This window comes from Narcine bancroftii, chromosome 4, assembly GCF_036971445.1.
Source record: "Narcine bancroftii isolate sNarBan1 chromosome 4, sNarBan1.hap1, whole genome shotgun sequence".
In the NCBI taxonomy this organism is placed as follows: Eukaryota; Metazoa; Chordata; class Chondrichthyes; order Torpediniformes; family Narcinidae; genus Narcine; species Narcine bancroftii.
The window spans coordinates 249,138,533-249,152,193 of NC_091472.1; the positions used below are offsets into that span (position 1 = coordinate 249,138,533).

At 43.9% G+C, this 13,661-nt stretch overlaps 1 protein-coding gene across 3 annotated transcripts in view; it reads left to right on the plus strand.

The window, feature by feature from the left end:
- The window catches only part of LOC138761830 (signal transducer and activator of transcription 4-like), a 111,924-nt gene that overhangs the window by 46,471 nt on the left and 51,792 nt on the right, over positions 1 to 13,661 (plus strand). For all 3 annotated transcript variants that reach the window (XM_069934627.1, XM_069934629.1, XM_069934630.1), the window contains 5 exons: positions 392 to 484; positions 1,243 to 1,321; positions 4,773 to 4,858; positions 7,575 to 7,726; positions 7,821 to 7,979. In XM_069934627.1, the coding sequence (XP_069790728.1) occupies positions 392 to 484; positions 1,243 to 1,321; positions 4,773 to 4,858; positions 7,575 to 7,726; positions 7,821 to 7,979 (569 nt within the window). The remainder of the gene's footprint in view (positions 1 to 391; positions 485 to 1,242; positions 1,322 to 4,772; positions 4,859 to 7,574; positions 7,727 to 7,820; positions 7,980 to 13,661) is intronic.

Consider the following 13,661-nt stretch of genomic DNA (forward strand, 5'->3'; position numbering starts at 1 on the left):
TTCTAAATGTAGCGTTACGTGACAATAATGGAATCTTTACCTTTGCAATTGGGTCAGTGTGGATAAATCAGGCTGAAGGGACTGATTCTGTTATGTAGAATTCAAAATGTTGCTAATTTGAAATTATTCCACTTGTTTTCAGCTGCTTTATTAAAGCAGCAAATCCTCTATAACTGAGTTTGGGAGATGGAGTTTTTTTTACAATATATTTATGTGCCTTTGTATTATTTGTGAGTTGATGGGTTGTGGAAGAAAGAGGCTTCTGTAAAGGAAAGCATTTATTTTTCTGAGTTTTGAGAGTTTAATTTTGCTGAAGGACAAATTGAAGCATTATTCATGAGAGCAATGCTGCTTTTATTCATTGCGTCATTTTAATCTGTTCCATGATTAGGAGCATGCAGAGAAATTATTACAGAATTCAGTAATTTCTGAAAGACAAAGAAGTCTAGAGCATCGAATGACTGCCATAAAGACCAACACACAGGTATATTGATTATTTAGGTAACATACTGTATGACTTGTTTAACCCCATATTATTTTTTATTTATTTTATCAATCCTGTGTAGAGCTCGTCGAAAGAACCAAAGACTTGTTGATCCAAACCAAGGCTTTTAGCAAAAGACAGGAGCTCTTCACAGGTGGCCGACCAGTCCGGAATGATCCGACCTGGCTAGGGACACAACCCTTTAAGGCCCAGACAGTAGGCGTGGCTAATCTCTCAGCCAATCGCTGTAAGCACAGTCATTACATACTCTAGATACTGTAACTATATACATTGGTGATAGGTCTGTACTATCACATCCTGTAAATAGTTACAAATGTTTTATTCATTAGATTATGATAATCAATCCTTCTGCTGACACAGCTAAGTGTCTTTAAGTGATCTTTTCTTTCAGTTAATTCCTGTTCATTTAATAAATGCTCCTAGGCATTGACCTATAAATGAAACATGTTCACTTCAACAAGCACAAAAAAGGCATGTAATTGACTGGTTGGATGAGGACTCATGTTTCTGATTCTTCGTTTAAGCACGAGATTCTTTTCCAACTATCAGGCAGAGGCACCAGGTGGATGCTAATCCTCTCTCCATTTAACCCTTGAAGAGTTTATCCTTACACAGTAGCATCAATGTGTAAATGGAAGGAAAGTCCCTGACATGAGAATAACTGGGTGGAAAAACATGAGATAACTTCATAGATCTGAATAACCATCGTTTCTATTTTGTTTTCTTTCTGTTAACAGTTTGTGGAACAAGATGTAAAATATCTTGAGGACTTGCAGGATGAGTTTGATTTCAGATACAAGACAATACAGACACAAGGTAATTTTCAAAATCTACAGCAGAGTGACACAATATTAATGTCTTTGGAATTTAATGACAAGGTTTAAAATGTCTATTTGGGGATGGAGTTGGAGAGTGGCGCTCTTATTCAGCAAAAACACTAAATAAGACGATCCACACTGATTCCACATATACTCTGAATATTGCATTAATATTATAAAGTACAGTGGTGGAATTATCATTACCATCTCTAGAGAATTAGTATGAGGCAAATGAATACAGCTAAAGACCAATAAGATTTGTATCTGATGGTTTGCATCCTAGAATCCTAAAAGAAATGTTCACAGAGATGGTGAATACATTTGTTGTAATCATCCAAATATCCTTAGATTCTGAAGTGGCTCCATGAAATGAAAAACTGCCAAGGTGATCTATTCAAAAAGGTAGGAGGCAAAAAGTAGGCGCTTTCAAGCTAGTTGGCTTAACATCTGTTCTGGAATAAGTTATTAAAATGGTAATGATAGAACACTTGGTAAATTATAATCTAGACAAGCAGAGTCAACCAGGTTACAAATCGGTTCCAATTCCTTGGGAAGTATCAATTTGAGTGGGTAATGAGAATCAATAGGATTTTCAAAAGGAGTTTGACAAGGAATCACACAATGGATTACTTCACAAGAGAAGAGCTCACTATCTGGAAGCAACACTGAGGGATAAGAGAGTAAATTTTATCTTACAAATTGTAATCAGTGACAAGCTGCAAGAGTGTCTGGACTGCACTATTTGTAAATTTGAAGATTAATGATTTGTAGGAAGGGAGCAAATATAGATAACCAAATTTACTAGGATACAAATCTAAATTAAAGGAAGTTTGATCAGTTATTATCTTACTGAATGGCGAGGAGGTGTGAAGAGCTCCTTACTCAATTTGATATCGTTTTATGGTTTGAAAACAAAAAAAAATGCTCAATGGGTCAGGCAGCATTCGTGGAGAGAGAAAGATGTTCCAGAACAATGATCTTTTATATTTTAGACAATTGTATATATAATTGTGTGTCTGTGTAATATATCCCTAATGTGAATTAACAATTATTGCGGCAGAATAGACAATAATGGAAGGGGAGGCCATTCAGCCACTTTGAAAATTAAGGGAATGTGATGGAGAGGATGAGCAAATATTCTGTTAGCCTTGTATAAAACTAAGATTTCATAAAGTCAGTGTAAAACAAAACAGGCCAGCATAACAAAGGCAGCAAATTTCTGGTTGCTCACGTTTGACGACCTCACAGCTACCTATCAAGTAACTTGTTAACATTACTTCTACTCTTTCAGCGCGCAAGATTCCACAAACAAATGACAGAGTAAAGTAGGCTTAACTGCTACTGTGTGAAATGGCTTCTAGTGGTGTAGTACCATTGGCCAGCACACCATCCATTGCAGAAGGTAAAATCAAACTTGAGCCTAGCTGCAGTTAGAGAAATTGCCACTGCTGTAGGATGTCCCATAGGAAACTACAACCATATCGAGCAAGGTGAATTAAGGTTGTTCTCATCTGTAGATTATTAGGATCCATCAGGAGGCCAGTTGAAGCATAAGTCTTCAGGTTGTCCTTTTTATTTAAGGCTTATAGGTTCCCTGAACTTGTGTCAGCTGTAGGCTGAAAACCCAAGCCCAAGTACTAAGCTGCTGGAGACCCAGAAAGCATAAAATAAATGAAGCACCATTTCTGCAGATTACCTGAACAAATGCAATGTGACAACTATTTGGGGATTGCATGAGCAAACTTCCAGGAATGCCTCCACCTGGGATTGGATGCTTCAAGTAGTTATGAGCCGGCCATAGGTGGCATCTTACAAATGTGACCAATCAGAATTTTGCTGCCTTTGTTATGCTTTCGTCTGTGCAGGGGATCACAGTAGGTATTTTTTTCAGCATGTAATCAGATTTGTGAATCCATTGAAGGTCTCACTTAATGTTTGTGAGAAACAGAGTAGTCCCATTCCCAAATTCTTTACCCTAAAACCCAATATAATTTTTTGCTCTCATCCAATTCCTTTCAGAAAGTGAGTTGAAACTGCATCCATCCTATTTCCAGGCATTAAATTACAGGTACTCCCCAACTTGTGACTTACACGACTTGCGTCCATCCACAAGTACAGCCAAGAATTTTTTAAAATAAAATTTACATTGATTATGTTGCATTTGACAAATTATAACAGGGATACAGGAAATGTAAGAGCCAAAATGTGCGTACTTCCCTTGTTAGTCTGCGTCCCGGGGTCCGTAGGCTGGGCATGGCCATCTTGATTCCTGTGCGCATGCGCAAGTCTTCTTTTGCTGCATGCATGGTGGGTTTGCATACTGGAGTTCGGTTGGTGCATGTATGATGGGTTCACATATTGGAGTTTAGTTGGCGCATGTGCGAGAGTTAATGGCGCAAATTCAATATCGTTAGGGGCTTAACTCTCGCACATGCACCAACCAAACTCCAAAATGTGAACCCATCACTCAAAGCACCAAGCAAAGACTCATGAATCAAAATGGTCATTCGCAGCCCACAGACCCCAGGATGCCAACTAACAAGTTAAGTATGGACCCCAGAATGTGGAAAGATTTGTGAATCAAAATGGTCGTTCCCAGCCCACGGACCCCAGAATGTGGAAAGATTCGCCAAGGTTGATCAACAAATTCAGGAAGCTTTATGTTGTAATTGAAAAATCACACGCGGGCATAATTCTGATTTACGTCCATTGCGAGATACGACCAATCCTTCGGGCCCATTTACAGTCATAAGTCGGGGAGTACCTATATATTCACATCATGTTAATGTGAATATCTTTCCAGCTTCACTACCTGAGCTGCAGTGAAGCTGAACAAATCATTATGATGTTGTATTTTGATGTGGCATAAAACCGAAAATGTTTTAAAACACTCATCAGGTTAGTCAATACTGCTTCAGGTCTGTGACCCTTTTATTGGAATGTTTAATTGTTTCTCTTTCCACTGATGTTGCCTTGTCCTGATTATTTCCAGCATTTTCTGTTTTAATTTCAGATTTCCAGTATCTGCTGTTTATTTATTTATTTTTATTCAGCTGAACTTGGTTAAACCATATGTTGATTCTTTATTCTCTGAGTAATGAAATCAGTAATGAGCAATTGATGGTTAAACTGATGTAATTACTATGCACTTTAAACAAACTGCCAAATGACATACACTGGAATCTTTGATTGGCCAGTGATTTTTTTTTTGTATTTTCTATCCAAGATATGTGCACATCTGAATTTAGTAGAAATATGCACTATCCATTATCACCAGTTGACTAATGGTCACTGCAGCTTCACCAAGCATTCCTTCCCTTAAATTCATTTTGGGTTTATGAACAAAATGCCCAATTAGTTTATACAACTCTGATAGTGAAGGATACTGAACTAATACCAATATCCCCTTTTTTGGGAATTTAACTTTTGTTTTGTTCAACTTTTCTCAGAGCACAGTGATAGGAACAGTGTTCATATGAAGGAAGAAGTCTTTCGGTTGCAAGGCATGCTCAATCAACTGGACCATAAACGAAAGGTGAAATACTGTTTGTTTAGTTACAGCCATACCATGCCTTTTACGAAATGCTGTACCTGGAGCTTCCCCAAATCCCAATTCATCTCTCCATGTATTCACAGAAAAATCGTATTAAAAATATTTAAATAAGCTAACAGTAAGTAATCTGAAAGAATCAATGCACTGAGAACAACGTCCACTTTTAATCTGGACAGGGGTTCTACTATAAGTAACTTAACTCCAGACTTATACTAGCTCAGTGTAGATTGGTTATAATTTTTCTTTATATCAGGATGGAAATTGTGAGTTTAAATCAACAGAACTACAAATAAGCTTGAGTGCATTAGCTTGATGTTAGTGTGATGCAACCACTGTACTGTATGAGCCTGACCTCTAAACCCTCCCTCCTGGAAATCCCTATAAAGGCTGTTATGTCCAAACTCCTCCCTCAGTATCTGCCTTCGAACCAGGCCAGCAACATGTGAGATGTGTTGTTGTCTTAAGGTGATTAAACCCTATTAATCACTACTCTCTGTCTAATGTGGTTGATCGATAGTGCTACTATTTAATCACTCTAAGTTGTTGAGCCATGGACGAGGCAATACGGGCAGTTAAACTGAACACTGACCCTAAAGATCCGGAGGCCTCAGTCAAATTTGATCAATGGTTGTACTGCCTCAACGCTTTACTGAGATGCAATGACGTGCAGAGGGAGGAAGACAAACGAGATCTATTCTTCGCTCAGGTCGGCCACCAAGTCTTCCAGTTAATAAAAGACTGCACTATTTACTCAGCCACAATGGAGTTCCTGTAGAAACAGCACCGGACCCCAACGAACATCATCTACACCAGATTCCTCCTGGGCAGTCATAGACAAATGCCTAGTGAGTCAGTCGACAAGTACATGCAGGTCCTGTGGGAGCTGGGGCAAGCCTGCAACTGCTAAAAACTCTCTGCTGTTGCCCATCTTGAAGGCCTGATACACAATGCACGTATGGCTGGGTTCAATTCTGATCACATCAGACAGAGACTCCTGGAAAAGGGTGATTGAAGCCTTGAGACAGCACAGGTGAATGCAAAGGTCTTCTCGGGGAACGTGCCCACCATGTGGGGAGCTGCGGCACCACGATCTTGGGAGGCGGGATCCCAGGTCATTACCGCCATTGAGCACCCGAAGTGCTAAGTCTGCAGACGCACAAAAGAAATGCCCAGCTTGAAATGCTACATGCTCCGCCTGTGGGAAGAAGGGACACTATGGGAAGGTATGTAGGTCCCAACCTTCCTCCAGCAGCTCAGCATGTGGCTGGCAGCTGCTGCTATCATCGACATGCCACTTCTGCTTCACCTCCAGCCTCACTTCCGATTGAGGGGAATGGCTCAGCGGGACCATGGGACCAGCAAACCGGAACGGCACCTCTTCCAATGTCAATTCTGGCAGCGAGGAGCAGCACCATGTCCATGGCATGGGGACAGCCATCTTGGCAGGCACCCCTGTACCAACTGTACAGCAGTGACTCAGACAGCGACCAGACGTTGGCCTCGATTACCCTGGATCAGGACAACCCACTTCAACTGGCCAAGATCATGATGAACATCAAGGAAAATGGTCACGTCACAAACTGTTTATTCGATACAGGGAGCACGGAGAGCTTAATTAATCTGGACACAGTTGTGGTAACACCGGCACAATATAAAGTTTCCCTGGCCTCCAAATCCAACTCAGCTGAGATCCACAGCTGCTGCACTGTGACACTGACTGGGCGAGGCACAGAATATAAAAATTTTAAACTCCTTATCATGCCACAGCCCTGCACACCAGTCATATTGGAACTGGACTTCAAGTGGCAGCTAAAGAGTGTCCAAATGCAGTTTGATGGCCCACACCCACTCCCCACGGTCCACAACTGCAAATTCTTAAACCACCCGACCCAGCTGTCCCACAGCAAACTTTACAACAGTCACAGTGACAGGCTGGACCTGTAATGAATATTGAATCACTTTGTTTCAAAAGAAGGGGTGAATGTGGTGCAACCACTATTGTTTGTATTGTATGAGCTGGCCCGCCCCCCGAACCTGTGACTCCTCCCTCCCAGAAAGCCCTATAAAAACTGTAATGCCCAAACTCCTCCCTCTGTACCTGCCTTGGAACATGGCCAGCAACATGTGAGATGTGTTGATGTCTTTAGGTGATTAAAGCCTATTAATTACAACTCTCTGTCTGATGTGGTTGATCGATAGCGCTATAGTTAGTTTTAAAAAATTGCCTTTTAGAAAGGAATAGGAGTGCGTGATGGGCATCTTAAATATTCTTCCATGAAAAATAGATGGTCTTTGAGGCTTAATTATTAAAACTGGGCATTTGGTACAGTGGATCTGATCTGCTTAACAAGCCTTGAAAACATGAGTGAGGGTTTGTAAAATCTTTGAACCACAGCATTTTAATAAACGTTATAGAATATGGAATTGATGCACCAAGACCAGCAATTTTGCGTGACTGAATTCTTGGGCAGTGAACTTGTGGCAGTGTCTAGCAACAATGCAAGCAAAAAGTTCACTGGGATCAGTATTGAAGGACAGATTTTCTTTATAATTATATTGAACATATTTATGGAAATGATTACAGTTTCATAACTGATATACTATTCAAAAATAAGCAGACTGTTGCTGTGCATTCAAAGATATTGTTCCAAGATGAATGTTAGGATCGTACTCATGGTTGGATCTTTGTGTGATGCAGGAGGTACTCCATAAAATAACGGAGCTGTTGAACCAAATGGATTTTCTAATGAACAGACAACTGTTTGAGGAGCTGACAGAATGGAAACGACGACAGCAAATTGCCTGCATAGGAGGTCCACATAACACGTGCCTTGATCAATTGCAGAATTGGTAGAGTAGCAAGTATCAGAATTATTTGTGATTATGTGTGCTTTGTTTGCTTAATGTGACATACGATAAGTTCTGTGAATTCTTTTTGAATTAGGTTTACATTGTTCGCAGAGAGCTTGTTTCAGGTCAGAAGACAGCTAAAAAAACTAGAGGAACTGCTACAGAAAGTGACCTACGATGGAGATCCCATGCCTCTACAAAGGCCTCATTTGGAGGAAAGAGTGAACATTTTGATTTACAGTTTCATCAAAAGGTACAAAAAAGCAACTTTTTGAATATGGTTTTGAAATTTTAATTTGGGCTTCAACTGTTCACATTTTCTAAACGATGAGCACTGAGAAAATCACTGGAAAAGCTATGGTCTGGAACTTGTCCAACAACAAATCAGGCAGGAAATTGGAGTTTCCTGAACTGATAAGATAGCTCTTGAGTCAAGACTTCTGTACAGCTTCCAAGTGGTGCTATTATTTAGGTTCATCGTGGATTGGGGAGGGATAAAAATAAATGTCTGGCATGAATGATTTTGACCCCATTCCTGGATTTCACAGAACCTTTTCTACAATGGAAGAAGCAAAGTTGTCAGATTTCCCTTGGTGCTTCTGCATTGATTATATAAAAACAAGTAGAATCTGTGGAAATTGAAGGCCAGGCCCTATCTGGTATAGTTGGCAGTACTCTTGTTCCTGGATCAGATGTTCTCAGTTCAGTGATTCTGGAGACTTTAAATTGTAGGCCGACGAGAGGTGCTGCACTGTAGGAGATGCGGTCATTCAGATCCAACTAAAATGCTGCCGGGCGATGCTAATGGGAAATCTTTGTCTGCCTTATTGGCAGACTAAAGGCAATTTCTGTTTTATTACATGATAATAAATAGTATCTATCTGTTCAGACACTCTTTCAGAGACAAATCTAGAACATTACATCATAGTATAGGCTATTCGTTCTTGTGCCAACCTTTATTAACCAACTCCACAATTTAATCCTTCCCTACCTTACACCAATAACCTTCAGTTGCATCCATGTGCCTGTCTTAAATGCCCATAATGCGAGGCATTCTAGGCACCCTCTTCTCTCAGTGTTGACAAAAAAAGTTCCCCTATGTGGTGAAGCCACTATTGTATATGTAAATGGCATGACCTTTTATGTTTGACCCTGCTTTCACTGGCTAGCTTGTGACTCCCCCCTCCCCCATGAAGGCTGTCATGCCACAAGCCTGCCGCCCTCAGTTCGAGCCTGGGTCAATGTGAGCCAGCAACACAGGGATGCTGCCCATCCCTTGGAAATAAAAGCCTTCAGTTCCAATAACTTCAGCCTTTGTGTAATTGATCATGCATCAATTTTATTAGCAAAATTTTGTTTTCCTCGGACATGGACAAAAACTTGAAGTTAGGTCAACTAGAAATTGACCTGAGAGAATCTGAAGCAGCCAACAAATTTGCACCCTGGCGCTGCTGCTTCGAAAATTCCTTGCAGCTTCAATCCAGGATGACGAAGACCAGCTCCATCTACTATTTTCATACATTGGCCACCGAATCTATTAGATGGTCCAGCACTGCCAGGGATACGGAGATGCCATGGACAACCTGAAAGACCAGTACGAGGTACAGGTGAACGAGGTCTATGCATGGCACATACTCCACTCACGCAGGCAGTGACCCAGGAAGACATTCAATTACTTTGTCAGGGTCCTGCAGGAGTTTGCAAGGGACTGTAACTGCCACTCTGTGATCACACAGCTGCTGATCAGAGATGCCCGACTACGTGAGGCAAAGGGTACTCGAACAGAAACAATTGAGCCTACCTCAAACCATTGAACTGGCAAACACTCTGGAAGTGGCCATCCACGCGGCTGAATCGGTCTCCAGCGAGTACGCAGCCACCTCATGGGGAACACTGCTACTGCTATCTTGGGAGGCGGGATCACAAACCCCCTCCCATCCTGAGCTGACCTCCGCTGCCATTAGCAATCACCCAACATGTTATTCCTGTGGGCAGGGCAAGCATCCAAGGAAACACTGCCCTGCCAGAGACACTGTCTGCTCCAACGCAGGAAGAAGGGACACTGTGAAGGTCTGTAAGTCTAAGTAAGCCCAACAGCATCATGTGTAAGTGGGGGCCACCATCTTTGATGCATTCACTTCCGCCGTCACTTCCGGGGACCTGGGATGCCCGCGCACAAACACCACGGAGATCACCGAGAGCAATGACGTCACTTCTGTCTTCTCCCTCTTCTCTTCCGGCAAACGACAATTGGGCCACATGCACACCAAGGGGTCCGTCATCTTACCGGACCACTGACAGCCAATGGAACTCCTCGGATGACGGGCTGACACTGGAATTGGTAACCCTGAATCAATGCAGACCACATCATTTCTCCAGGGCCATGATGGACATCCAGGTAAATGCTGCCCCACTGCTTGCCTATTTGACAGAGGAAGTACTGAGAGCTTCATTCACCCAAACACTGTACAATACTATTCCCTTGGGACAAAGCCCTCAAATCACAGAGTCTCTTTAGCATCCCAATCCCACTCAGCAAAAGTTTATGGCAGTTGTACAGTAACACTGACTATCCAGGACACTGTATACCATAACTTTAGGAGCCTAGCACTGCCACAGTTCTGTGTATCCATCCTACTAGGATTAGACTTCCAGTGCCACTTAAAGAGCATCAACATGGAGTACAAGGGGCTGTAACGAACAGTTTTTAAACCTCCCACTTCACCACATGGCTGACCAGCAGCCCCAAACCCAATTACCGTATCCAACATGTGGCCTCTCCACGCTCCTGATCTTCCCCCCCCCCGCCCCTATTCACTAAACCTCACCCCTGACTGTAAGCCCATCACCACAAAAAGTCAATGATATAGCGCTGGGGACAGGGCATTTATTGTCAGAGGTGAGAGACTTCCTCACTGAGGGGTGATGTAGCAGTGTACGAACCCCTGGAGAGCCCAGTGAGAATCACTGGATGGTCATAGATTACTCCCAGACCATCAACAGGTTCACCTGGCTAGATACACAACCCCTACCCTGCATAGCCGACATGGTAAACCAGATCACACAATACAGGGTGTTCTCGACCATAGATCTTGTCTGCATATCTCCAGCTCCCCAGCCGCCACGAGGACTGCCAGTACACTGCCTTCAAGGTGGATGGCCGACTACCATTTCCTGAGAGACCATATTGGGGTCACAAATGGGGTGTCCATCTTTCAGAGGGAGATGCATCGGATGGTGGACAAACACGGGCTGCGGGCCGCCTTCCCATACCTCAACCATCTGTGGCCATGATCAGCAGGACCATGATAGGATACTCCAAAAATTCCTCCACACCGCAAAATGCTTCAACTTGACGTATAACATAGGGAAGTGTACTTTCAGCACACATTGCCTGGTTTTACAAGGCTGCATTGTGGAGAATGGAATCATCAGCCCTGACCCCGATCCCATGTGCCCCCTGTTAGATCTCCCACTCCCCCACTACCTCAAGGCCCTGAAAAGTACCTGGTGTTTTTCTCTTATTACACTCTGGGTTCCCAGCTATGTGGAGAAGGCCCAACCCCTGCCCCACCTCACAAGGGCCACCATTTTCCCCATGTCGGCAGAATCCCACGAGACATTCAACCGGATCAAAGCCGACATTACAAAGGTCACAGTGCACTCAGTGGACAAGTCCCCCCATTCCAGGTGGAGAGCGATACATCTGATTTTGCCCTGGCCGCCACACTTAACCAGGCGGGCAGGCACGTAGCATTTTTTTTGCGCAGCCTCCAAGGCCCCTGGATCTGGCACTCCCCCATCGAGAAAGAGGCTCAGGCTATCTTTGAAGCAGTACAGCACTGGAGGCATTACCAGGAAGTATTTTACCCTGTTGACTGACCAATGGGCAGTCGCCTTCAAGTTTAACAATCAGCAGTGGGGTAAAATCAAAAATGATAAAATCCTGAGGTGGAGAATTGAGCTCTTCACCTACAATTACAACATACTTTACCGGCCCGGATAGCTCAACGAGCCCTCGGATGCCCTGTCTTGGGGGACTTGTGCCAGTGTACAGATGGACAGATTGTAGACACTGCACGATGGCCTTTTCCACCCAGGGGTCACCAATTTTTTTTTCCATTTCATTAAGGCCCACAATCTTACCTACTCCATCGAGGACATCAGGAGGCTTGCCAAAAATTGCTGGGTCTGCGCGGAGTGCAAACCACGCTTCTACCAGCCTGACTGGCCACACCTGTTCAAGGCCACTCGCCCCTTTGAATGTTTGAGCATGAATTTCAAAGGACCCCTACCCTCCGCGAACCGCAACGTGTACTTTATCAACATCATCAATGAGTACTCGCGGTTCGCCTTTGCCATCTCCTGCCCGGACATGACTACAACTACCGTCATAAAGGCTCTGAACAATCTGTTCACCATTTTTGGATACCCCTGCTACGTCCACAATGATAGGGGTCCTTCCTTAATGAGTGATGAGCAGCATCAATATTTGTTGTCTAAGGGTATTGCCTCTAGCTATAACCCCAAAGGGATGGAGTGAGAGAATGGCATGGTTTGGCATGGACCTCCCCGTCCTCCACTGGCAAGAGGTCCTCCCAGAGGCCCTCCATGCTATCTGGTCCCTCCTGTGTATGGCCACCAACGAAAGCCTCTACATTCCCCAGGAGATCGGCATCAGGTACCATCTTACCTATCTGGCTGATGTTCCCCAGGCCAGTCCTACTTCGCAAGCACATGAGGACGCAGCTGAGGGTCCAGCTGCTCCATACAAACCCACAGTACGCCTACGTGGCTGTGATAGTACAGACCTATCACCAATGTATATAGTTACAGTATCTAGAGTATGTAATGACTGTGCTTACAGTGATTGGCTGAGAGCTTAGCCACACCTACTGTCTGGGCCTTAAAAGGTTGTGTCCCTAGCCAGGTCGGATCATTCCGGACTGGTCGGCCACCTGTGAAGAGCTCGTGTCTTTTGCTAATAAAAGCCTTGGTTTGGATCAACAAGTCTTTGGTTCTTTTGACGAGCTCTACAATTTTATTAGCAAAAAGAATTTTTTTAAAAAGGGATGGAGCGTCTGACTCGGCCAGAAAAACTTGACATTGACCCACAGTCAGCTACAGCCTTCAAAGCCTTTAAGTTCTGGCTGATGAACTTTGAAAACTTCCTAAGGGTCATTGAGGTGGAGGAGGATAACCAGAGTCTAACAGCATTGCTGTCTATGGTATCCTTGAGAGTCTACCAGAACATCCAAGATGAGACCACTTACACCGCAGCCATAAAGGTACGATCAACCAATGAACAGAGTTCATGCCCGGCTCGTGCTTGCGTCGAGGAAGCAACAGCCCGTCGAGTCCAGCAGGGCATATTTACAAGTAGTAAAGGCGTTGGGCAAAGACTGTAACTGTGTGGACAAAACTGCTGCCAAGATCACAAATGATCTCTCCGGGATGCCTTTGTGGCCGGGCTCCGATCGAACGAAGTGAGGCTGCGCTTGCTCGAACAAGGGGTAGAAAAACTAGAGGACGTGGCCCGGATTGCAATCACAATGGAGGATGCAGCCTTAAAGTCAAACGAGCTCTCTAGGGACTGGACCCCACGTTCTGATGTGAGTAGAGTGCCCTTCTACCCTACCACCCCCCGAGATACTGACGGCCTGTCGGTGCTGCTACACTGCCCCCTGCGAACTCAAGATGTTATTTCTGTGGGAGGGACAAGCACAGCAGGTCCCAGTGCCCAGCAAGAAAAGCCAGGTGCCAGAAGTGCCTTAAAAACGGCCACTTTGCTGCAGTCTGTAGGTCTAAAATGGCCGCCGGCAAACACAGTGCCTCGTGTGAAGCCGAATCGCCACTATCCCATTCAAACTCTTCTTCCCCAGAGCTCTCATCCAATGAGAGCAAGGGCTGCCCTGCACGGCAACGCTTGACGTCA